We start from the raw sequence: 25,994 nt of genomic DNA, 5'->3' as shown, positions 1-25,994 counted from the left end.
CGCCCAGAATGCACCGTGCGGCCCATTGACGACGCATGGGCAATTTACACCATGGGCGTTAATACGATTCCAATGGAGTATCTCTGGATATACTGACATCCGTTGGCTGGTTTCCTGTATTTGCATGCCCACAAAAAAAGGGTATTACTAGTTACACCGTTCATAAAGTCATAAACCCCGCCCATTTTTACAATTAATCTTAAAATGTAATTCTAAACCTTTACCTTAACCACAATGCTAACGTTATGCTTAACCCTAAACTTAAATTAAGCCCAAAAAACAAATGTTTTGTTTTCATATTTTTTTGCGACATATTGCCAATTTTGACTTAGTCTGCGCTATCTAGTGGAAACTACAAAAAAGGGGCCCTGCGTCTTTAACGGCAAATTGTACTGAATTTTATTTCGCGAGATTTGCTTGGCGCGGTGACCCATGTGAGCGACACCTCCTGCAAGAATCATTCTCCCCTGCAGAGGAAAAGGCTATGGAGTGCTGAACGTTTTCACTGTTATTCCCCTTTCCCCCCAAGCCCCTGTATTTGTTGTGATTAGATTTCTGTAACCTTTTTGGTGGCTATCGGGCGGTGGAACGATGTGGATTCAAATTCGGACCATAGACGGAAAGGAGACACGAACCATTGAGGATCTTTCCAGGCTGACCAAAATTGAGTCTCTGAGGCTGAAAATCCAAGATATCTTCAATGTAAACCCCGGACAACAACGGTTATTCTATCGGGGCAAACAGGTAGATGTCTCACCTATGGCCATCGTAACAGTTGTTTGTTTACGTTGCAGGATTAAGTGTCAGGCTGCTAACGTTGTACTTAATACCGGAGCTTCCTGTTTTGAAGGGAATTCGCCAACAGTTCTTGCGCAAGAACCAAGAGGACGCACTCTGCCAGTGATATTAATTTGCTGCTGTTGTCCCCCATTCATGCTTTATCTACTGTTGGATACATTGTTGCAGCGTTTTCAGTTGGCCTATTTAAAATGCAATCGCCAACACTTGAGCTAGAGAGCTGAGAAATGGCGTATACTTCCTGGTATTTTTTTTCTCCAGATATTTAGTGTCGGGAAGGAAATGGAAAATGTCCATTCAGATCCAATTACCAATTAGATCTTTCATTTTCTTATATTTTGGATAGGTGGGCATATTTTATATAATTACCCCGTAATAGTCTTATATGTTGAAAACGCGGCGGAATCATGTTTGCAAAAACATCTGGGATCTTTACTAATGTTTCATTGCCTTTCATATTCATGCGGCATGTGATTGTATGATGCATTTGTTTACGCTTAGGATGCGTTGCTCCACGTGCATTGCCATCCAGTGAAGTGCAGTGTTTACACCCGCGCGCTACTGGTTTGACACCCTCGACGTCACTGCATAGTGAACACGGTGGTTAGGCTTTCTAGTGAAATATGCTACGGTCAGAGTAAGCATGATTACTTTGTTTCCCCCATATTCTGCATGTACATGTAAATCTTAAATACTTAGTGATATATTGAATACTGTCTTTCAAATTTAGTATGAGTTAGATAAGAGGTTCTGCTGGACAATTACTCCTGGGGATTCTAGACAATTTTCTTTAAAAATGTAACCTTTATTTAACTAGGCAAGTCGGTCAAGAACAAATTCTTATTTACTATGATTGCCTACCTGTGGGGCAGAACCTTTCCGTTACTGGCCCAATGCTCTAACCACTGCTCTAACCACTAGGCTACCTGTAGTTCTAGACAATACTCCTGGGGATTCTAGACAAGTACTCCTGGGGATTCTAGACAAGTACTCCTGGGGATTCTAGACAAGTACTCCTGGGGATTCTAGAAGCTGAAGTGGAGTAACACATTTTCTCTCATTAACGTTACCTCTTTTACAATAGGACATTGATCAGTCAATGCAACATTGTATTTTCTGTAGACTTCACATAATGCCTTGTCATAATTTCAGTGTTTGTGAAGGTCCATTTTTTTAGGGCTCTGTTTACAATGTAGTAATTATGATTGGCTGCTTGAGTGTTGTCAGAATAGGTGTACACCCACCTACAACCACCCAATGACTCAAAATGCAGGCAGTTAAGAAAAACACTGGCAATACGGTTGGAGACAAATCCTGTTCAGTCCTACTGCCCATGTAATGGCCATTAAGTCCTCTCCTGTGTGGGTCAAACCACATTGTATTTGTCACATGCTTTGTGAACAACAGGTGTAGACTAACAGCGAAATGCTTACTTATGGGCCCTTCCCAACAATACAGAGAGAAATAATCTAAAAATAATAACACAAGGAATAAATGCACAATGAGTAATAACTTGGCTTTATACACGGGGTACCAGTACCGAGTTGTTGTGCAGGGTTATGATGTAATTGTGGTAGATATGTACATATATGTAGAGGTAAAGTGACTAGGCAACAGGATAGATAAAACAGTAGCAGGAGCGAGTCAAGAGTTAGTGCAAAAAGGATCAATAGTTAACCAAATAGCTACCCGGACTAACTATTTAGCCGTCTTATGGCTTGGGGGTAGAGAGAGAGAGAGAGAGAGTGTGTGTGTGTGAGACACCCACTTCATAATTGGCGGTAATCTGAGTAATCAGATGTAGAATGCTGGGAGGAGGAGGCTGTAGTCATACAATTAATTGTCTGAGCGCTATGTCCCTGTGTGCTTCTCAAATGGCACCCTGTTTCTTATGTAGTACATTACTTTTGATCACAACCCGTATGCACTAGGTAGAGAATAAGGAGCCATTTGGGACACTACCTGCGTGGGGAATAATTAAAGTTGGAATAATGACTCGACAGGCACCCTGTAAAGAAAATACTGCTTTTCTATTATCAGATAATACACTTTAATCACACCATTTTATTCTAGTTATTTGATTTACCATAGAAATTACTTACTTTTTGAAGGCCAGTTAGCCATCCTTAAATCCTAGGCCCCACTTCTACATTTCATCTGTAAATAAATCAACAAAAGCAGAATCGTGTCTGGCATAGAAAATAAATAGGTTGATTTTGTTTTCTTCTTCTTCTTCTTCTTATTCTTATTCTTATTCTTATTATATGAAGTTGAAATGGTTTTGTCTCTGCACATGCATGCTTGGGGAGGGATTCCATTCCTGCGGAAGTCGTTTGTTGCTGTATAATGTTGTACAGCATGAGGTGTCGGCCATTTTGCATTTTTTGAATGAAGAATCCCTCCATGTGTTTGTCTGTGTAGAGGAAACATGGGACGTAGCCACACCAAGCCTACTTTTTTTGTGGAGAGTAAGCGACTAATTATTTTTTTTATTTGATCTTTTTATTTAACTAGGCAAGTCAGTTAATTAAGAAAAAAAATCTTATTTTCAATGATGGCCTAGGAACAGTGCGTTAACTGCCTGTTCAGGGGCAGAACGACCTTGTCAGCTCGGGGGTTTGAACTTCCAACCTTCCGGTTACTAGTCCAACGCTCTAACCACTAGGCCAACCTGAATTTAAACAACAAAAGACCTGCACTTGGTTAGCTTTGACAGGGGTGTTCAGTTGACAGCCCACATATGTTTCATCACCGTGTGATTTATGCATGGCTGTCTGTTTTCTAAGGAAACAATATGGTTTTCTCTTCATGCATTTCCATACAGAGTGTTGAATTTTCCCACTATCCTTTTTATTTATGCCTAGTTAATGATGATGATACATAATGTGTCATTTAGCAGATGCTTTTATCCAACACGACTTAGTCATGCGTGCATACATTTTTTGATGTACAGGTGCTCCCGGGAATCGAACCCACTATCCTGGCGTTGCAAGCACTATGTTCTACCAAATGAGCTTCAGAGGACCACAATATGTGCTAGGCTATGGTTTTGAGGGTTATGAGGCTTATTATACAAGAAGATCCTTGGGTTTCAGTGCTGATTTTGTGGAGTACTGTTGTACTGTAGTATAGTTGTAATGTAGTACTGTAGTGAACACCTGGTAGTACAGTAATGTACTGTAGTAAAGTTGTAGTGTAGGTCTACTAGGACAGTAATGTAAAGTAGTGTAGGTCTAGTAGTATAGTTGTACTGTAGTATAGTTGTAGTGTAGTACAGTAATGTACTGTAGGAAAGTTGTACTGTAATACTGTAGTGTAGGCCTAGTTGTACTGTAGTAAAGTTGTAGTGTAGTACAGTAATGTACTGTAGTAAAGTTGTAGTGTAGTACAGTAATGTACTGTAGTAAAGTTGTACTGTAATACTGTAGTGTAGTACTGTAGTAAAGTTGTACTGTAATACTGTAGTGTAGTACTGTAGTAAAGTTGTACTGTAATACTGTAGTGTAGTACAGTAATGTAATGTACTAAAGTTGTACTGTAGTGTAGTACAGTAATGTACTGTAGTAAAGTTGTACTGTAATACTGTAGTGTAGTACAGTAATGTACTGTAGTAAAGTTGTACTGTAATAGTGTAGTACAGTAATGTACTTTACAGTAATGTAATGTACTAAAGTTGTAGTGTTGTACAGTAATGTACTGTAGTAAAGTTGTACTGTAATAGTGTAGTACAGTAATGTACTGTAGTAAAGTTGTACTGTAATAGTGTAGTACAGTAATGTACTGTAGTAAAGTTGTACTGTAATAGTGTAGTACAGTAATGTACTGTAGTAAAGTTGTACTGTAATAGTGTAGTACAGTAATGTACTGTAGTAAAGTTGTACTGTAATAGTGTAGTACAGTAATGTACTTTTTATTTCCTCTGCCTCGTAGGAAAGCAGGCAGGGTGGGTGGGGGATTTCCACGTGTGAAGAAATGTGAAGAATGAGCCACTCACAGTACCGACTACCGAAACACTGTTAGAATATGCTGCCGGAGGAGACCCGTTCAACTCATTCAATATCAAAATGGCGTCGTTTCAGACCTAGTTCAATGCATTGACTGACTCTGTCCTTGTGTTTGAAGATGGTCCATTTTACAGAGCCACAGTGGTCTTGTAAGTCTGTGGTAAAGGTACCTTTTCTAGTCTTTATAGTACCTGCCTAACAGTCACCCACTTTCCCTTACATAGGAATACAGTCACCATTGCCATTCTCTTTCAGATCAGAACATGCCGTCTCATCACACTCAAGGCTTGTGATTGGCTGGTTTTGAATTATGCTCCCTGTCTATTGGCGAGTGAGTGTTGCTCAGAGTGTTTGAAGGTCAGGCATTAGTATTTCACTGTTCGAGTTGTAATGACCTTTCGGTGCCAAAAAAAAACACTCGTACGTCTGGAATGTTATAAATGCTCCCAAATGCGAGAAAATACCGATCAACTGTTTTTCATAAACACAAATACACACACAATGTTTTCAACACGACAGACTAATAAACCGCGACACATTTTCTCTGTTGGAAAACCCAGGGCATTCGTTCAGTTATCTTGGTACTGCTCAGAGGCATTGAGGGCTTTGTAAGAACCGGTTCCATCGTTGTCCAGGGTTTTGGGGGACAGGGATAAGAGTGAGCTGCAGTCCGCCATGCGTACAGGCACGCCCAGTTTAGGGCTGGGCTGGCTGAAGGTTTGAAGCCTGTCGTCTGACAGGGCTGAGGGCACTTGAATCCATTTACATAGCGCTTCTTGCCTGCAGTGGAGGCAGTTTAATAACCTGATGAAAGTTGGTGTCCTTTATGAGTTAAGGAACAGTGTGCCATTTAAGAAGCGACAGTTAAGGTAGATCAATGTAGTCCATGGTCGTGTTCGTAAGGGCACACTGTAATAAAACATTTTCAAAGCCTTTTGTAACAGAAAACAACAATGAGCATTAGATAGTCCCTCTCCTTTTTCTTCCATTTTGTGCCACCTGAACACAACCCAGTATTCTGTGATTCCTGTAGGTCAAAGGTCAGAGTAATTGTTACATTGTAGGAATTGGTGTGGGTTTTCTGAGAGAGGTCAGTGTGAAATGGGAGTAGGAGGGAATCAATCCAAAGCTTTAGGTGTTTTATTGTGCCTATCTTTTCTTCCGTCCCGCCATAGAGAACACCTTACAGACACTGTGCTTTAGGACAATAAATCAATTGGATGTTGGTAACCACAAACCTAGCTCTGGCTTATATAATAAACACAATAACATTCAAGTCTTTAAAAAAAAAGTGTTACATGTAAATATTCTAGTTTAGCCATTTCTATGTTCAAATACCCTGCACGTGGATTTAGATTTTCGGATTTTCGGTCATCACAGTCTAGTTCTTCTGTTGGTGGTTCCATCAGCGGCGATACTATGTTCAAGCCTGTGTGTTCTTAATTTGAATAGCAGCTAGCTACAGAAACTGTGCCGCGGTTGTTGGTAATGCAAGGAGCACTTTCTTTTTCACTGTACCAGACCGGTTTGTCAAAAACGCAGGGTCCTGCTTTACAAACACAACGGCTAGGAAGAAACGAGGTTTGGCGGGTTGGGGGGGGGGAGAGCAAGCCGCACCGAGCCAAATCAAGTCGACTTCTTTTTGTCCATGTATTTACTAGAGCTAAAGAATCAAATCTATTTGAGGAAAAAATGAATGTGTTCTGTATAGATGACTAAATACTGCAGAGTTTGGGTACATGTCAGTGTTTTGGGCTGCTTGGGGCCGGGGTGTTCGCTCTTGATAAGAAACGTGACCTTGTTCTTTTTGTTTTTTTCCCCTATTGCTCCCCTCTTTGGCAGTCTAGCGGGCGGTAGGCGAGGGGTGGGTTGGGCGCGGGATGGGCCGTGGGGGATGGGGTACGGAGCAGGAGCACTGTGTGTGTGTTGGGCGTTTTCTAACTTATCCCAGAATTACTTTCTCCCTGCCAGGCTGACTGTGGCTCTCTAGTCTCTCATCACACCACTGACTCTATAGACTAGTCTCTCACCACTGACTCTATAGACTAGTCTCTCATCACCACACTGACTCTATAGACTAGTCTCTCACCACTGACTCTATAGACTAGTCTCTCACCACCCCACTGACTCTATAGGCTAGTCTCTCATCACCCCACTGACTCTATAGACTAGTCTCTCACCACCCCACTGACTCTATAGACTAGTCTATCACCACTGACTCTATAGACTAGTCTATCACCACTGACTCTATAGACTAGTCTATCACCACTGACTCTATAGACTAGTCTCTCACCGCCCCACTGACTCTATAGACTAGTCTCTCACCACTGACTCTATAGACTAGTCTCTCACCACTGACTCTATAGACTAGTCTCTCACCACTGACTCTATAGACTAGTCTCTCACCACTGACTCTATAGACTAGTCTCTCACCGCCCCACTGACTCTATAGACTAGTCTCTCACCACCCCACTAATTGGTATGGTTTAGCACATTTGTTGCGTTAGGGAAATTAATCGTCACACATACAACAGCCCTGACTCACTTATAAAAATACACACACACACACACTCAGCTGTGTGTACACACAAAACAAGTGCATTTTGGAAGCACAGTTCATATACTGATGCTTTGATAGGTTCCATGGCACCTTCCCCAATTCTGATAAAGGTTGATCCCAGGTGGTCCAATTCACTTAATTGGCAGACGCAGATAACCCCACAAAAGTACCATGGTAATAATATAAATATTCTGTCATTTTAATTCCATATACAGTACTTTTCTCTGTTGTGTTTTAAAATCATTGTGCGATGCCAAGTCATATCTGTCAGCCAAGATAGAATCTAATGGACTTTAAAAAAAAAACTTTTTCTCCCCAATTTCGTGGTATCCAATTGTTTAGTAGCTACTATCTTGTCTCATCGCTACAACTCCCGTACGGGCTCGGGAGAGACGAAGGTTGAATGTCATGCGTCCTCCGATACACAACCCAACCAAGCCGCACTGCTTCTTAACACAGCGCGCATCCAACCCGGAAGCCAGCCGCACCGATGTGTCGGAGGAAACACCGTGCACCTGGCAACCTTGGTTAGCGTGCACTGCGCCCGGCCCGCCACAGGAGTCGCTGGTGCGCGATGAGACAAGGATATCCCTACCGGCCAAGCCCTCCCTAACCCAGACGACGCTAGGCCAATTGTGCTTCGCCCCACGGACCTCCCGGTCGTGGCTGGTTGCGACAGGGCCTGGGCGCGAACCCAGAGTCTCTGGTGGCACAGCTGGCGCTGCAGTACAGCGCCACCCGGGAGGCCCCTCTAATGGACTTTTCCAGGTTCGGCCTGGTGGTGTAGTGCTGCCCATCTTCTCCACATGGAATATATTAGGTCCAGCAATTGCCTATTCAAACACTAAAGGAGACGTTCAATAATTACGTATTCAAAATAGGTTGTCCCCACCTTGCCAATGCGTAAGCAAAGCATATCCTATGCAGTTTTTAGTCACTGTCTGAGTGCTGTGCTTGTAATGATTAGAACTTAGCTTTTCAAAGACCGTCTGGCTGACTTGTCACCTTGGATAAGATAAACACAGAAAGTAGTTTGACTGGGGAGAGGTGGTAATTGTGATCAATAACCAAATAATAATAATGAGAATACACACTAGGGTCGTCCCTGACAACAACAAAAAATCTCGGTTGACCGAAAGTCGCCTGTTCTTCCAACCAATCAATTTTTTTTTACTTGTATTTTTCACACACAGTTGAAGTCAGAAGTTTACATACACTTAGGTTGGAGTCATTAAAAGTCATTTTTCAACCACTCCACACATTTCTTGTTAACAAACTATAGTTTTGGAAAGTCAATAAAGACATCTACTTTGTGCATGACACAAGTAATTTTTCCAATAATTGTTTACAGACAGATTATTTCACTTATAATTCAATGTAATACAATTCCAGTGGGTCAGAAGTATACATACACTAAGTTGACTGTGCCTTTAAACAACTTGGAAAATTCCAGAAAATGATGTCATGGCTTTAGAAGCTTCTGATAGGCTAATTGACATAATTTGAGTCAATTGGAGATGTACCTGTGGATGTATTTCAAGGCCTACCTTCAAACTCAGTGCCTCTTTGTTTGACATCATGAGAACATCAAAAGAAATCAGCAAAGGACCTTGTGAAGATGCTGGAGAAACAGGTACAAAAGTATCTGTTTCCATAGTAAAACGAGCCCTATATCGACAACCTGAAAGGCCGCTCAGCAAGGATGAAGCCACTACTCCAAAACCACCATAAAAAATCCAGACTATGGTTTGCAACTGCACATGGGAACAAAGATCATACTTTTTGGAGAAATGTCCTCTGGACTGATGAAACAAAAATAGAAATGTTTGGCCATAATGACCATCATTATGTTTGGAGGATAAAGGGGGAGGCTTGCAAGCCGAAGAACACCATCCCAACTGTGAAGCACGGGGTGGAAGCATCATGTTGTGGGGGTGCTTTGCTGCAGGAGGGACTGGTGTACTTCACAAAATAAATGGCATCATAAGGTAGGAAAATGATGTGGATATATTGAAGCAACATCTCAAGACATCAGTCAGGAAGATAAAGCTTGGTCGCAAATGGGCCTTCCAAATGGACAATGACCCCAAGCATACTTCCAAAGTTATGGCAAAATGGCTTAAGGACAACAAAGTCAAGGTATTGGAGTGGCCATCACAAAGCCCTTACCTCAATCCCATAGAAAATTTGTGGGCAGAACTGAAAAATCGTGTACAAGCAAGGAGGCCTACAAACCCAACTGTTACACCAGCTCTGTCAGGAGGAATGGGCCAAAATTCACCCAATTTATTGTAGGAAGCTTGTGGAAGGCTACCTGAAAGGTTTGATCCAAGTTAAGCTATTTTAAAGGCAATGCTACCAAATACAAATTGAGTGTATGTAAACATCTGACCCACTGGGAATGTGATGAAAGAAATAATGCTGAATTAAATTATTCTCTCTACTATTATTCTGACATTTCACATTCTTAAAATGAAGTGGTGATCCTGACTAACCTAAAACAGGGAATGTTTACTGGGATTAAAAACTTAGTTTAAATGTAATTGGCTAAGGTGTATGTAAACCTCCAACTTCAAGTGTATGTGTATCTATATATATCTATGTCTCTGTGTTTTAATAAAATCATCTATAAGCATTGAGCTTGTCTGATACTTTAAGCTTACTGTTTGATGAAATAAGACAGAAATGACTTAAGAGGGAGCCAGAGATCTAGATAACCAGGGAAGAAAATATATCCCGAAGTTCCTGGTAATAAATAAATAAACGAGTCATCATCAACCCTTCTCATGTGGAATGCCGATATATCTTATTTCTACTGATCTGCGTGACAGTTATGGTTTTCATTTACACATTTTTGCCGAACAGTTTCATTTATGATAACTTCTTCATATCTCAAAGCATTGTGATTAACCACATGACAATGATTATCTAAATGAAAAATGATACATACTAAAAAAAAGTAATTTCTATTGCCATTTATGTAAAAATAGCCTACACAAAGCCAACAAATAAAAACATTGCAGCCTGCAGGCAGAAAACATCCTGATTTTAATATAAATATCCTATAATTCACATTGGCTACACATGGCCTGTCTGCAACCAACTTGAAACATTGTATCAACAATTAACTTGGGTCCAGCTGAAGCTTGAGCTAGCTAACTTGCAACATTGTTTAAAATACTTTGGGCCCTCAGTTTCCTGCCCAGTGAGCTCGGGACGTACACAGCTGTAGGGTATTTACGCAAGGGATAAGAAGCTCACCGGAGCAAAGTACTGACACCTCAAATGCTCTACTGCTTTGAGCTCCTGTTCCTCTTTATAGAATATTAGTTCAAAAGTATTGAGGAGCTCCTGCACCTAAATATAAACAGTACTAGCACCCAAAATGAGTACCGGAACATATTTCAGTTCAGGTCAAGCACTGATGAGAAGTAATCAGGTAGGCCTATTTTATGACTTTTCCACTGAATCAGAGCATAGCATTTTCCCCTTCACTCTGAGTTGTTATCGAAAGGGACGGAGCTGGAAAGATTTTTCAAGTACATTGAAGAACTATTGTCATTCTCAATGGATGTTAAAACCGACTTTGTTTGCTGTTTGAGGTGAAGAAAACATTACTTTGAGAATCTCCACAGCTCATTAGTGGTTGTGCGTAAAGCCAATCAGAAATTCTATCAGACATCCCCAAATGGCCACATTAATATACCTACATTTACATGCAGGCCATGTAGCCTAGAGGGCTATTTCTATGCGTATTCATGCTTACTCAGCATTGACAGGAGCGCTTCAAACAAAAGACTATGACTAAATTGACAACTCGTAAATAGAATGAAATAAACCAAAACTTGTTTCTCACAAGTGTCGCAGCATAGGTTGTGCGCTCTGCAAACAAAATGTCCACTCTGACAATGAGAACGGTAAAAGACTGGAATAATATGTTGAATGCATTAACATAAATTACCATAACAAAACAAACATTGTAGATTAGGAATTAATAGTAAATGTACTACTGGTGATATATGTAATGGGGAATTTATATATACACTAACAATCAAATGCAAACAATTCGCACAATGAAGTTATGAAACAATGACTGTGCACAAATTGGCAGAAGAGAGCACATTCTAGAGAAGTGCATTGTGCATCTGGGTACTGCATGGTTAATCTGATGTCTGCATTGGCCGTGTAGCATTTATGGTGATAAGCCTCAGCAGAAATCAGGGCATTCATACTTCTTGTGCTTTGCTGAGCAGTGCAAAGCTGTGGTGAAGGAAATTGTCAAGGAAGTGAGTTTTTGTGCTTTCTACAGGATGCACCGCCCCCACCTACAGTCAACCAATCATGTCAATGCAGAGCCATACAGAGCCCTCTACATTGTTGTAACAGTTGGGAGGAGCATGGCGATGCGGTATGGAGCTCGATTTGGTCTCTGGAGGCTCCGCAATTGCGTCCCACCCTCCATATGGAGCCTCCGACCACATTTTCAGATAAATTGGCTCTCAGTCTAGGCCTCCGCAATGGATTAGTTCACTGAGATGGGTGCATATATGTAGATGTTTTCGTCATTTAGAAATGTCCTTTTTCTTGACAGAAAAGCACCCCCCCCGTTAAAATAACATCAAATTGATCAGAAATGCAGTGTAGACATTGTTAATGTTCTAAATTACTATTGTAGCTGGAAATGGCTGATTTTTAATGGAAGCCCAGCATCCTGGAGTCTCTACTTAACTGTTGATGTTGAGACGGGTGTTTTGCGGGAACTATTTAATGAAGCTGCCAGTTGAGGACTTGTGAGGCGTCTGTTTCTCAAACTAGATAAAGTTTTTAAAGTACTTGTCCTCTTGCTCAGTTGTGCACCGGGGCCTCCCACTCCTTTTTATTCTGGTTAGAGCCAGTTTGCGCTGTTCTGTGAAGAGAGTAGTACACAGTGTTGTACGAGATCTTCAGTTTCTTGGCAATTTCTCGCATGGAATAGCCTTGGTTCTGAGAAATGGACTGACGAGTTTCAGAAGAAAGGACTTTGTTTCTGGCCATTTTGAGCCTGTAATCGAACCCACAAATGCTGATGCTCCAGACACTCAACGAGTCTAAGAAGGCCAGTTTTATTGCAACACAACAGTTTTCAGCTGTGCTAACATAATTGCAAAAGGGTTTTCTAATGATCAATTTGCCTTTTAAAATGATAAACTTGGATTAGCTAACACAACGTGCCATTGGAACACAGGCGAGATGGATGCTGATAATGGGCCTCTGTAAGCCTATGTAGATATTCCATAAATAATCTGCCGTTTCCAGCTACGATAGTCATTTACAGCATTAGCCATGTCTACTCTATTTCTGGTCAATTTATCTTAATGGGAAGAAATGTTGCTTTTCTTTAAAAAACAAGGACATTTCTAAGTGACCCCAAACCTTTGAACGGTAGTGTGTGTCTAAAGTTTTAGAACATCTACTCATTCCAGGATTTTTCTTTATTTTGGCTATTTTCTCAATTGTACATTTTTTATTTTTTATTTCACCTTTTATTTAACCAGGTAGGCAAGTTGAGAACAAGTTCTCATTTACAATTGCGACCTGGCGCAAATAATGATGAAGACATCAAAACTATGAAGTAACACATATGGAATCATATAGTAACCAAAAAATGTTAAAGAAATCCAAATCTATTTGAGATTCTTCAAATCTTCAAACCCTTTGCCTTGATGACAGCTTTGTACACTCTTGGCATTCTCTCAACCAGTTTCACCTGGACTGCTTTTCCAACAGTCTTGAAGGAGTTCCCACATATATGCCGAGCACTTGTTGGCTTCTTTTCCTTCACTCTGTGGTCCAACTCATCCCAAGCCATCTAAAAACAATTTTGGGACTCAATGAAAACAACAGTGGCTGTAATAATTTATACTGCATGATCTTATTTAATTATTCACATAAGGATATATCAAGTTATTATTATTACCCCTTTGTACACGAAGAGTGACATTTTGCAAAAGCAAATGGCAGTGAGCCAACCAACCATAACATTTCAAATAGACCTGTCTATTTGAAATGTTATGGTTGGTTGGCTCACTGCCATTTGCTTTTGCAAAATGTCACTCTTCGTGTACAAAGGCATGGCATATTATCCAATCGGCCAAAAATGTCACCATCTCTTGAACATTTCTAAACACCAAATCTGTAAAAACATTTACAGTGCATTCAGAAAGTATTCAGACGCTTTGCCTTTTTCCACATTTTGTTACGTTACAGGCTTATTCTCACATTGATTAAGTTGTTTTCCCCCCATAAATCTACACACAATACCCCATAATGACAGAGCAATAACAGGTTTTTAGAAATGTTTTGCAAATTTGTAAAAAAAAAAAAAAAAAAAATGTTTTAAGTATTCAGACTCGGTGATTACAGCCTTGAGTCTTCTTTGACCCTACGAGCTTGGCACACCTGTATTTGGGGAATTTCTCCCCTTCTTCTCTGCAGATCCTCTCAAGCTCTGTCAGGTTGGATGGGGAGCGTCGCTGCACAGTTATTTTCAGGTCTCTTCAGAGATGTTCGATCGGGTTCAAGTCTGGGCTCCGGCTGGGCCACTCAAGGACATTCAGAGACTTGTCCCTAAGCCACTCCTGCTTTGCCTTGGCTGTGTGCTTTGGGTCATTGTCCTGTTGAGGCTAAGGTTTACTTTCCAATCTGAGGTCCTGAGTGCTCTGGATCAGGTTTTCATCAAGGATCTCTCTGTACTTTACTCCGTTCATCTTTCCCTCGATCCTGACTAGTCTCCCAGTCCCTACCACTGAAAAACATCCCCACAGCATGATGCTGCCACCACCATGCTTCACCGTAGGGATGGTGCCAGGTTTCCTCCAGACGTGACGCTTGGCATTCAGGCCAAAGAGTTCAATCTTGGTTTTCATCAGTTTTTTTCATGGTCTGAGAGTCCTTTAGGTGCCTTTTGGCAAACTCCAAGCATGTGCATTTTACTGAAGAGTGACTTCCATCTGACCACTCTACCGTAAAGGCCTGATTGGTGGAGTGTTGCAGAGACTGTTGTCCTTCTGGATGGTCCACCCATCTCCACAGGAACTCTGGAGCTCTGTCAGTGACCATCGGGTTCATGGTTACATCCCTTACCAAGGCCCTTCTCCCCTGATTGCTCAGTTTGGCCGGGCAGCCAGCTCTAGGAAGAGTCTAGGTGGTTCTTAACTTCTTCCATTTAAGAATGGTGGAAGCCACTGAGTTCTTGGGGACCTTCAATGCTGCAGAAATGTTTTGGTACCCTTCCTGTTTTTGCTTTGTCATTATGGGGTATTGTGTGTGTGTGTGTGTGTGTGTGTGTGTGTGTAGATTTGATTATTTATATTTAATCCATCTTAGAATAAGGCTGTAACAAAATGTGGAAAAAGTCAAGGGGTCTGAGTACTTTCCGACTGCACTGTAGAAAACATTCAATATCATGTACTAACTGCACCAGTGTTTTTTAGTATTTTTCTTGTTGCAACCTAAGGAGCCTATAAAACGTCTTGATAGAAAGTGGATTGCTTAGTTCATGGCTGCAGAGGGATATTATGTGAATAGTCATTGACCCTCCGATGAAAGGTCTAATGCAGATAATGTACACTGTGTTATGGCGTTCCATGCATATCATCATTGCCCCTTTCCCAACACAATAGATGAATTCAAGTCAGTGTGCCGCAGCCTGCCTAGTGTCCTTTTGTCCAGGATGGTTACCATAGAAATATAATTACTAAAACGGACATTCCATTCAAGTCGATGTTCTGTGATGGGTAGTAATTATATTTCTATACTATGCTGTCAACGCCACACAGCAGACAGACACACATAAACATGGGGGGAGGGGGGTCCTTTATTGGTTGTCATAGCGACTTACCCCCCCTTCTAAGATTGTATGCATTTATTGGAGGAAAACATGCAGTGGAAGGGAGAGATTTGTGTTCATTTGTTGTGCTGACTTCAGGAATGGATGTCTGGTTTTGGGGAGACAAATTCAAATGTACAGCATATTTCCCGATTCACAATGGTGTTATTTCTTATTGGAATATTCTTGTTCTCATTGTCACAACTAAGATGCATTATTTCCCATTATTTCATTTTGAGAGATGCAGCCCCCACTGTAAAATGATTCCCTAGCCTTATCCCCCTGGTCGCATAACAACTAGGACATTTGGCCCATTTACAGAGTAGATAGAAACCTGTCTGGTACAGGACAGGTGGTGCAGAGCTATTGATTGAGTCTGGAGGTGTAGTAGCTCTTCTTAGTTCAGGTCTTTTATAGGTTTTGATTCTGAATGGTGCTGAGCATCAACACATTGTCCCTCCTCAGCCTTCTGCAGAATTCTGTCTTTGCTGTGCTCTGTGTTTGTCCCTCCTCAGCCTTCTGCAGAATGCTGTCTTTGCCGTGCTCTGTGTTTGTCCCTCCTCAGCCTTCTGCAGAATTCTGTCTTTGCCGTGCTCTGTGTTTGTCCCTTGACAACCAGCTTGTGCTCGCTATACGCTTCCGACGACGGGTCAGTGGCGCTATGCTGATTATTTAATATCGCACAAATGTCGGCCAGTACCCCCCCCCCCCCCTGCCTACCAGATCAATTTGTATGTATTTTTCAGATGCAAGAGGGCCAGATGCTGTTTGACTATCCCAAAGCTGTTTTACCCATCTCAAGAGGAAAACCCCGAAAACAAAAAATAGCTGCCTATCTGACATTGATTTGTGTCTTTTATTTTTCAGATGGAAGATGGCCACACACTGTATGACTACAACGTGGGTCTGAACGATATCGTCCAGCTGCTTATCCGTTCCAAAGCGGGGGACGCTCCAGACAGTCCTCTCATCATCTCCCCTGTCGTCAGCCCCAAGGAGTGTGACACAACGCCCCCCACCACCCCCAATACTACGACTGGTGCAGCTACCACCCCCTCTAAACCTACCACCGTGGCCCCAACACTTACCCCCAAACCCACCACAGTCAACAACAACACAACCACCACTGACGACACCAGTACTACCACCAACATCAGTACAACTACCAGTAAGAACACGAGTATCACCAGTGATCCCAATAACAACGGAGACGAGTCTTCTTCTGGTCCACCGGCAGCGTTGGAGAAGCACGACAACCAGCCGTCAACCTCTACACGTCCCTTACTCATAGACGCGGGAATTGGGGTGTTCAAGGTAAAAGAGAAATAACTTGCTGGACTGTGGTACAATATTCTCTCAGGTTGATTCATTTGTGGTTTGTGTACGAAAGGCTGTGGGATAATATGCTATAGAATAAGAATATAATTAAGCAAAAAGGCCCAGGGGGTGGACACAATGCGTCGTGCCTGGATAGAGCCCTTTACCGTGGTGTATTGGTCATATACCCAAACCCCTGAGGTGTCTTACTGCTATTATAAACTGATTACCAACGTAAAAATTGTTATAACCGCCTCCCGGTGGCGCAGTGGTCTAAGGCACTCGCTGTGCCACCAGAGACTCTGGGTTCGATCCCAGGCACTGTTGCAGCTGGCCGCGACCGGGAGGCCCATGGGGCAGCGCAGCGTCGTCTGGGTTAGGGAGGGTTTGGCCGGCAGGATATCCTTGTCTCATCGCGCACTAGCGACTCCTGTGGCGGGCCGGGCGCAGTGCATGCTGACCAGGTCGCTAGGTGTACCGTGTTTCCTCCGGTGCGGCTGGCTTCCGGGTTGGATGCGCACTGTGTTAAGAAGCACTGCGGCTTGGTTGGGTTGTGTTTCAGAGGACCTCTAATCCCTGTCGGAGCTCAGTTGATTAGAGAGAGAGCATTCACAACTCTATTATAGCTCAGTTGATTAGAGAGAGAGCATTCACAACTCTACTATAGAGAGAGAGCATTCACAACTCTACTATAGCTCAGTTGATTAGAGAGAGAGCTTTCACAACTCTACTATAGCTCACCTGGTTAGAGAGAGCATTCACAACTACTATAGCTCAGCTTGTTAGAGAGAGAGCATTCACAACTCTACTATAGCCCAGCTGGTTAGAGAGAGATTATTCACAACTACTATAGCTCAGCTGGTTAGAGAGAGAGCATTCACAACTCTACAAAATCTCAGCTGGTTAGAGAGAGAGCATTCACAACTCTACTATAGCTCAGCTGGTTAGAGAGAGAGCATTCGCAACTCTACAAAATCTCAGCTGGTTAGAGAGAGAGCATTCACAACTCTACAAAATCTCAGCTGGTTAGAGAGAGAGAGCATTCACAACTCTACTATAGCTCAGCTGGTTAGAAAGAGCATTCACAACTCTACTATAGCTCAGTAGTAGAGTTGTGAATGCTCTCTATCTAACCAATTAGATAGAGAGCATTCACAACTCTACTATAGCTCAGCTGGTTAGAGAGAGAATTCACAACTCTACTATAGCTCAGCTGGTTAGAGAGAGAGAGCATTCGCAACTCTACTATAGCTCAGCTGGTTAGAGAGAGAATTCACAACTCTACTATAGCTCAGCTGGTTAGAGAGAGAGAGAGCATTCGCAACTCTACTATAGCTCAGTTGGTTATAGAGAGAGCATTCACAACTCTACTATAGCTCAGCTGGTTAGAGAGAGAGCATTCACAACTCTACTATAGCTCAGCTGGTTAGAGAGAGAGCATTCACAATTCTACTATAGCTCAGTTGGTTATAGAGAGAGCATTCACAACTCTACTATAGCTCAGCTGGTTAGAGAGAGAGCATTCACAACTCTACTATAGCTCAGTTGGTTAGAGAGAGAGCATTCACAACTCTACTATAGCTCAGCTGGTTAGAGAGAGAGCATTCACAATTCTACTATAGCTCAGTTGGTTATAGAGAGAGCATTCACAACTCTACTATAGCTCAGCTGGTTAGAGAGAGAGCATTCACAATTCTACTATAGCTCAGTTGGTTATAGAGAGAGCATTCACAACTCTACTATAGCTCAGCTGGTTAGAGAGAGAGCATTCACAACTCTACTATAGCTCAGCTAGTTAGAGAGAGAGCATTCACAATTCTACTATAGCTCAGTTGGTTATAGAGAGAGCATTCACAACTCTACTATAGCTCAGCTGGTTAGAGAGAGAGCATTCACAACTCTACTATAGCTCAGCTGGTTAGAGAGAGAGCATTCACAATTCTACTATAGCTCAGTTGGTTATAGAGAGAGCATTCACAACTCTACTATAGCTCAGCTGGTTAGAGAGAGCATTCACAACTCTACTATAGCTCAGTTGGTTATAGAGAGAGCATTCACAACTCTACTATAGCTCCGCTGGTTAGAGAGAGAGCATTCACAACTCTACTATAGCTCAGTTGGTTAGAGAGAGAGCATTCACAACTCTACTATAGCTCAGCTGGTTAGAGAGAGAGCATTCACAACTCTACTATAGCTCAGTTGGTTATAGAGAGAGCATTCACAACTCTACTATAGCTCAGCTGGTTAGAGAGAGCATTCACAATTTAGGAGATACTGAAATATGTTTTGTCATTAATTTCCTTCATGGCAATGGTACACCAGCAGCAGGTCATGCGGCCTCATTTCACCACCTTTTCCCCTTTGCATTGCTGTGGTTTGGGCCCACATGCCTGTGGTAGTTTGAATTGGCAGCCATGTCTCAACTCCCTCAGCGATCTGAACTCCATCTCCATAGTGACCGGCCGGCCAGGACACAGTGCTCAGGAGTGTTTAGCTACTGTAGCAGGTCCAGTGGTGTGGGTGCCAGTCAGGGGTCTGTCTGGCTGACTGGTGTGTGTGAGGTGGCTGGGTTGCTTTTATCTGTCCTATTTCACATGTGTGAATTGGAAATGTTTTTTTTTTTTTTTTTGCATATCCCAACTCTCCCCGAGTCACCCTTGGAGAGTGGGGTCACAGCCAGGGGAGGTTGATATATTGTTATGGGTCCTTATTCACAAAGCGTCTCAGAGTGGGAGTTATGCTATAGGATCAGTGTAGCCTTTTAGATCATAATGAATAGGATTTATATGGACGGGGGGTGGGGGGGCGTCATACAACAGCACTCCTGTTCTGATAAGCATTTTGAATACTGGCCCTGTACTCAAGTGTCCCTGTTGAGTGATGTCTGGATGGGACTGTACCTCGTCTTTTACCTCATGGTATGTTGCTCTACAGATTTAATCTCCCCTAGGCCTAGAATCAGATAACAGGTTCTAGAAGCCATATTACCATGGAACAAATGGTTGCTAGGAGTTTCTCTTGGTATTTTTTATTATTCATACTCACTTACAGTAAATGGTGGAGCTGCTATGTTTTGATGGACATGTCCTGTTCACAGTTAACACCAAAGCCAAGCTGCAGGGGAGTGTGGGCCTAAAGATGCCTTGTAGACCCAAGCTCAGAGACACACTATACCCAGAGCCCAGCCCTGAGAGAGGGCCTGCCGCTGGCGAACCACAGCGGCTGTAAAAGATATGTGCTGGAACATGGACAGGACAGTCTCTTGGCTCAATGCTTATAGCGCCATCAAGGAGATGACTGCAGCTGTGTTTTCAGTTCCAAAAGTATGTGGATGCCTGCTCGTGGAACATCTCATTCCAAAATCATGGACATTAATATGGAGTTGGTCCTCCCTTTGCTGCTATAACAGCCTCCACTCTTCTGGGAAGGCTTTTCACTAGATGTTGGAACATTGCTGCGGGGACTTGCTTCCATTCAGCCACAAAAGCATTAGTGAGGTCTGGCACTGATGTTGGGTCAATTAGGCCTGGCTCACAGTCGGCTTTCCAATTCATCCCAAAGGTGTTTGATGGGGTTGAGGTCAGGGCTCTGTGCAGGCCAGTCAAGTTATTCCACACCGATCTCGACAAACCATTTCTGAATGGACCTCGCTTTGTGCACGGGGGCATTGTCCATGCTGAAATAAGAATACAATGGGTGTAGATCTTACCGTGAAATAGTTACAAGCCCTTAACCAACAATGCAGTTTTAAGAAAATTAGTTAAAAAAATATTTACTAAATAAACTAAAGTAAAATAATAAGGTAGGTAGGTAGGTAGGTGTAAAGTGACTGCATATCTAATAAACAGGGAGTAGCAGCAGTGTAAAAACAAAGGGTGGGGGTGGTGTCAATGCAAATAGTCTGAGTGGCCATTTGATGAATTGTTCAGCAGTCTTATGGCTTGGATATAGAGGCTGATAAGGAGCCTTTTAGACATAGACTTGGATGCCATTGTATGCTGTAGTGTTAAGATTTCCCTTCACTGGAACTAAGGGGCCCGAATCATGAAAAACAGCCCCAGATCATCATTCCTCCTCCACCAAACTTTACAGTCGGCACTATGCATTCGAGCAGGTAGCGTTCTCCTGGCATCCACCAAAACCCAGATTGGTCCGTCGGACTGCCAGATGGTGAAGCCTGATTCATCCCTCCCGAGAACGCATTTCCACTGTTCCAGAGTCCAATGATGGCGAGCTTTACACCACTCCAGCCGACCCTTGGCATCGCACATGGTGATCTTAGGCTTGTGTGGCTGCACAGCCATGGAAACCCATTTCATGAAGCTCCCGACAAACAGTCATTGTGTTGATGTTGCTTCCAGAGTCCGTTTGGAACTCGGTAGTGAGTATTGCAACCGAGGACAGACAATTTTTACGTGCCATGAGCTTCACCACCCGGCGGTCCCGTTCTGTGAACTTGTGTGGCCCACCATTTTGTGGCTGAGCTGTTGTTGCTCCTAGATGTTTCCACTTCACAATAACAGCACTTACAGTTGACCGGGGCAGCTTTAGCAGGGCAGAAATTTGATGAAACTGACTTGTTGGAAAGGTGACATCCTATGGCGGTGTCACTTTGAAAGCCACTGAGCTCTTCAGTAAGGCCACTCTGTTGCCAATGTTTGTCTATGGAGATTCCATGGCTGTGTGCTTGATTTCATACACCTGTCAGCAACGGGTGTGGCTGAAATAGCCAAATACCCAAATAGCATATTATATTATGACTAATGATGGAGATGACTGAACAGCAAAGAGGTTTACTCAGTAGATAAAACTGACGAGGTAAGCACACTCACACATAATGAACAGGAAGTAGTATATGTATTGTATTACGTAGTGTGAACAGGAAGTAGTAGCTCTATGTAAACTTAATGTGAACAGAAAAGCAGATTTTTGGTGTTAACTTTGAGACTGCCACTGAGACGGAGTACAGTAGTAGTGATTTCTCTGAAAGCTAACGTTTGTTTTAGTTTGTTCGTGATCAATTGTTGCAGGTTCAGGGTACCTGTATTATTGATGTGCTACTGTTTTTGGTGAGACTTGTAGTTTAAGATTTAAATGTACTCAAACCCAGCAGGTAAGGTCTCTGTAGTGTTGTGGTGTCTCCCTTGTATTGTGTTTTCCTATATTTTTAATGTTTAATCCCAGCCCCCATCCCTGTAAGAGGCCTTTTGGTAGGCCGTCATTGTAAGTAAGAATTTGTTCTTAACTGACTTGCCTAGTTAAATAAATCTAATAAAAAAATTGCCGTGTGGCCCAGAGGATGTCCCTGTCAATTAGCAGTCCCCATTGGCCTGTAGAGATGAACATGTCTGCTTTCACTATCCGTCTCTCCTGGAGCTGATGACAGGACCACATGAAAACAGCAGCCTGACTGAAGGCTCTGTCTGATTCTCATGTGGATGTGAATTAATATCGAAAGGTACAAGCTTTGTCCTTTATAAACAGGCTGGTGGGTTTTGGAGACTAGCGTTGGAGTCGATTCCATTTAAATTCAGGAATTTTATTTACTTCCTGAATTGAAATGGACTTGACCCCCAAAAACCCCACTCCCTCCCAGCCTAACCCTAACTCAGCTCTTTAATTCAAGGACTTTACAACGATGTCTGATACTTTTATATTCTGCATCTGTACAAGGCTGAGATCTGGATTGATGGTCTCTTGATGCGTTCTCGGTTTGTTTTTATGATGCGTAACGTTGTTAGCTAATAGAGTTAGCCGCTCAGGGTGATGTCACTGTTCTGGAATGTTCATCAGTTCTGGAATCTTCATCCGTGAGTTCTTCAGTGAGTGTTTGTTGAGCGGCAAAGGGGGGACAGAGAACCTCCATCCACTGTAGCCACGATACACATTGTAGACATTGCTATGCTCAGAGGTCCCAGACAGCATGTTGTTGGCCTCGCCCCTCCCTGTCTCCTAGCTCTGTTATGCATGTGAGCTGCTCATGTCCCGTATACTGAGGCAAGGGCGGCGCATTTATAGCATAGTCAATGGTGTTTAGCTAACACACTGGAGACAGAGTATCTCTCATTTTGTCGCTAATCATGAACTTTTTCTTTCGTCAAACCTTTCCATTGCCCAAGTAACTGAGGATTATTTTCCTCCACTTTGTTTGTTCACGATGTCATGAGGCTGACTTATAGGAAGACCTTTTCTTTTAACATTTCATCACTATCCTTGAAATGTCCCGTGAGTCTGTTGCTTTGTTTACCCACAAACCTGTTATTGCTTTCATCAGTACTCAAAGCCAGCTGCACTCTGCACATCCATTAATGTTAATTGTACGTGTGCATTTTATTCATAGTTGAAAGGTAAACTACATTTTCTGTTTATTTTTCTCCTTTCAGATAAACGAGTTGGTGGACTGCAGGGACATAAGCATCGGTGCCTGGTTTGAAGCCTGCATCGACAACGTGTCACTCAGCCCAAAGGGACAGAACAGCACCAGTAAAGCTCCTACAGCAGGGAAGGTTGGCAGGCCTAGCAAAAGGACGAACGGCAAGCTTGAGACAGAGCCGGGCCAAGGCCAAAGCCACCTCTCCTCCTCAGACAATAATAATAATAATAATAATGGGAATAATTCTACTTCTGTGTTGAACTCTGACAGTATTGGGCCAGGGGCTGGGCCCTCCACCTCTCAAACAGACTATACTGCCACAGACAAAGAGAAGGAGGATGTGACGTACCACATCAGATATGATGAGTAAGTTGCTTTCTGACCTACTAGGCTTGCTATCGCAGATTCATAGTTTCCTTTTTTGTTCGCTCATGGTTTTAGAAAAGTTTAATTCAGTTTGGTGGGAATAACCAACTGTGAGTGGTGATGGATCCTACCAGGTAAGACTGGGGTGATTGGGAGTTCAGGAGGAGGTGTGATTGCATGCTATATATGAATGAATGAATGATCTAAGCCATAAAAACGGCTGTATAACATGATATGCACTTACAGTATGTAGTGCTGCACCATTAGATACAGAGGAGGAGAGATTACATGCCATATAAATCCCCGTATATCTACCATGATACTTCTTGATGTAGTGCTGCACCATTAGATACAGAGGAGGAGAGATTACATGCCATATAAATCCCCGTATATCTACCATGATACTTCTTGATGTAGTGCTGCACCATTAGATACAGAGGAGGAGAGATTACATGCCATATAAATCCCTGTATATCTACCATGATACTTCTTGATGTAGTGCTGCACCATTAGATACAGAGGAGGAGAGATTACATGCCATATAAATCCCCGTATATCTACCATGATACTTCTTGATGTAGTGCTACACCATTAGATACAGAGGAGGAGAGATTACATGCCATATAAATCCCCGTATATCTACCATGATACTTCTTGATGTAGTGCTGCACCATTAGATACAGAGGAGGAGAGATTACATGCCATATAAATCCCCGTATATCTACCATGATACTTCTTGATGTAGTGCTGCACCATTAGATACAGAGGAGGAGAGATTACATGCCATATAAATCCCCGTATATCTACCATGATACTTCTTGATGTAGTGCTACACCATTAGATACAGAGGAGGAGAGATTACATGCCATATAAATCCCCGTATATCTACCATGATACTTCTTGATGTAGTGCTACACCATTAGATACAGAGGAGGAGAGATTACATGCCATATAAATCCCCGTATATCTACCATGATACTTCTTGATGTAGTGCTGCACCATTAGATACAGAGGAGGAGAGATTACATGCCATATAAATCCCCGTATATCTACCATGATACTTCTTGATGTAGTGCTACACCATTAGATACAGAGGAGGAGAGATTACATGCCATATAAATCCCCGTATATCTACCATGATACTTCTTGATGTAGTGCTGCACCATTAGATACAGAGGAGGAGAGATTACACGCCATATAAATCCCCGTGTATCTACCATGATACTTCTTGATGTAGTGCTGCACCATTAGATACAGAGGAGGAGAGATTACATGCCATATAAATCCCCGTATATCTACCATGATACTTCTTGATGTAGTGCTATACCATTAGATACAGAGGAGGAGAGATTACATGCCATATAAATCCCTGTATATCTACCATGATACTTCTTGATGTAGTGCTGCACCATTAGATACAGAGGAGGAGAGATTACATGCCATATAAATCCCCGTATATCTACCATGATACTTCTTGATGTAGTGCTACACCATTAGATACAGAGGAGGAGAGATTACATGCCATATAAATCCCCGTATATCTACCATGATACTTCTTGATGTAGTGCTGCACCATTAGATACAGAGGAGGAGAGATTACATGCCATATAAATCCCTGTGTATCTACCATGATACTTCTTGATGTAGTGCTGCACCATTAGATACAGAGGAGGAGAGATTACATGCCATATAAATCCCCGTATATCTACCATGATACTTCTTGATGTAGTGCTACACCATTAGATACAGAGGAGGAGAGATTACATGCCATATAAATCCCCGTATATCTACCATGATACTTCTTGATGTAGTGCTACACCATTAGATACAGAGGAGGAGAGATTACATGCCATATAAATCCCCGTGTATCTACCATGATACTTCTTGATGTAGTGCTACACCATTAGATACAGAGGAGGAGAGATTACATGCCATATAAATCCCCGTATATCTACCATGATACTTCTTGATGTAGTGCTACACCATTAGATACAGAGGAGGAGAGATTACATGCCATATAAATCCCCGTGTATCTACCATGATACTTCTTGATGTAGTGCTACACCATTAGATACAGAGGAGGAGAGATTACATGCCATATAAATCCCCGTATATCTACCATGATACTTCTTAATGTAGTGCCGCACCATTAGATACAGAGGAGGAGAGATTACATGCCATATAAATCCCCGTATATCTACCATGATACTTCTTGATGTAGTGCTACACCATTAGATACAGAGGAGGAGAGATTACATGCCATATAAATCCCTGTGTATCTACCATGATACTTCTTGATGTAGTGCTGCACCATTAGATACAGAGGAGGAGAGATTACATGCCATATAAATCCCCGTATATCTACCATGATACTTCTTGATGTAGTGCTGCACCATTAGATACAGAGGAGGAGAGATTACATGCCATATAAATCCCCGTGTATCTACCATGATACTTCTTGATGTAGTGCTGCACCATTAGATACAGAGGAGGAGAGATTACATGCCATATAAATCCCCGTATATCTACCATGATACTTCTTGATGTAGTGCTGCACCATTAGATACAGAGGAGGAGAGATTACATGCCATATAAATCCCCGTATATCTACCATGATACTTCTTGATGTAGTGCTACACCATTAGATACAGAGGAGGAGAGATTACATGCCATATAAATCCCCGTATATCTACCATGATACTTCTTGAT

The 25,994-nt window shown here is 42.3% G+C and overlaps 1 protein-coding gene across 1 annotated transcript in view; it reads left to right on the top strand.

Moving 5' to 3' along the window:
- The first annotated feature begins 391 nt into the window (after positions 1-391).
- Positions 392-25,994, top strand: part of LOC110513404 (E3 ubiquitin-protein ligase UHRF1) — a 44,338-nt gene continuing 18,735 nt past the window's right edge. Inside the window, exons 1-3 of the mRNA XM_036936917.1 lie at positions 392-744; positions 16,097-16,543; positions 22,930-23,285. Of these exons, the coding sequence (XP_036792812.1) occupies positions 592-744; positions 16,097-16,543; positions 22,930-23,285 (956 nt within the window). The 5' untranslated portion in view covers positions 392-591. The remainder of the gene's footprint in view (positions 745-16,096; positions 16,544-22,929; positions 23,286-25,994) is intronic.

The sequence above is a fragment of the Oncorhynchus mykiss genome, chromosome 12 (genome assembly GCF_013265735.2).
Source record: "Oncorhynchus mykiss isolate Arlee chromosome 12, USDA_OmykA_1.1, whole genome shotgun sequence".
Taxonomy (NCBI): domain Eukaryota; kingdom Metazoa; phylum Chordata; class Actinopteri; order Salmoniformes; family Salmonidae; genus Oncorhynchus; species Oncorhynchus mykiss.
The sequence above is the reverse complement of the archived record's forward strand: the minus strand, read 5'-3'. Positions and strand labels throughout refer to the sequence as shown.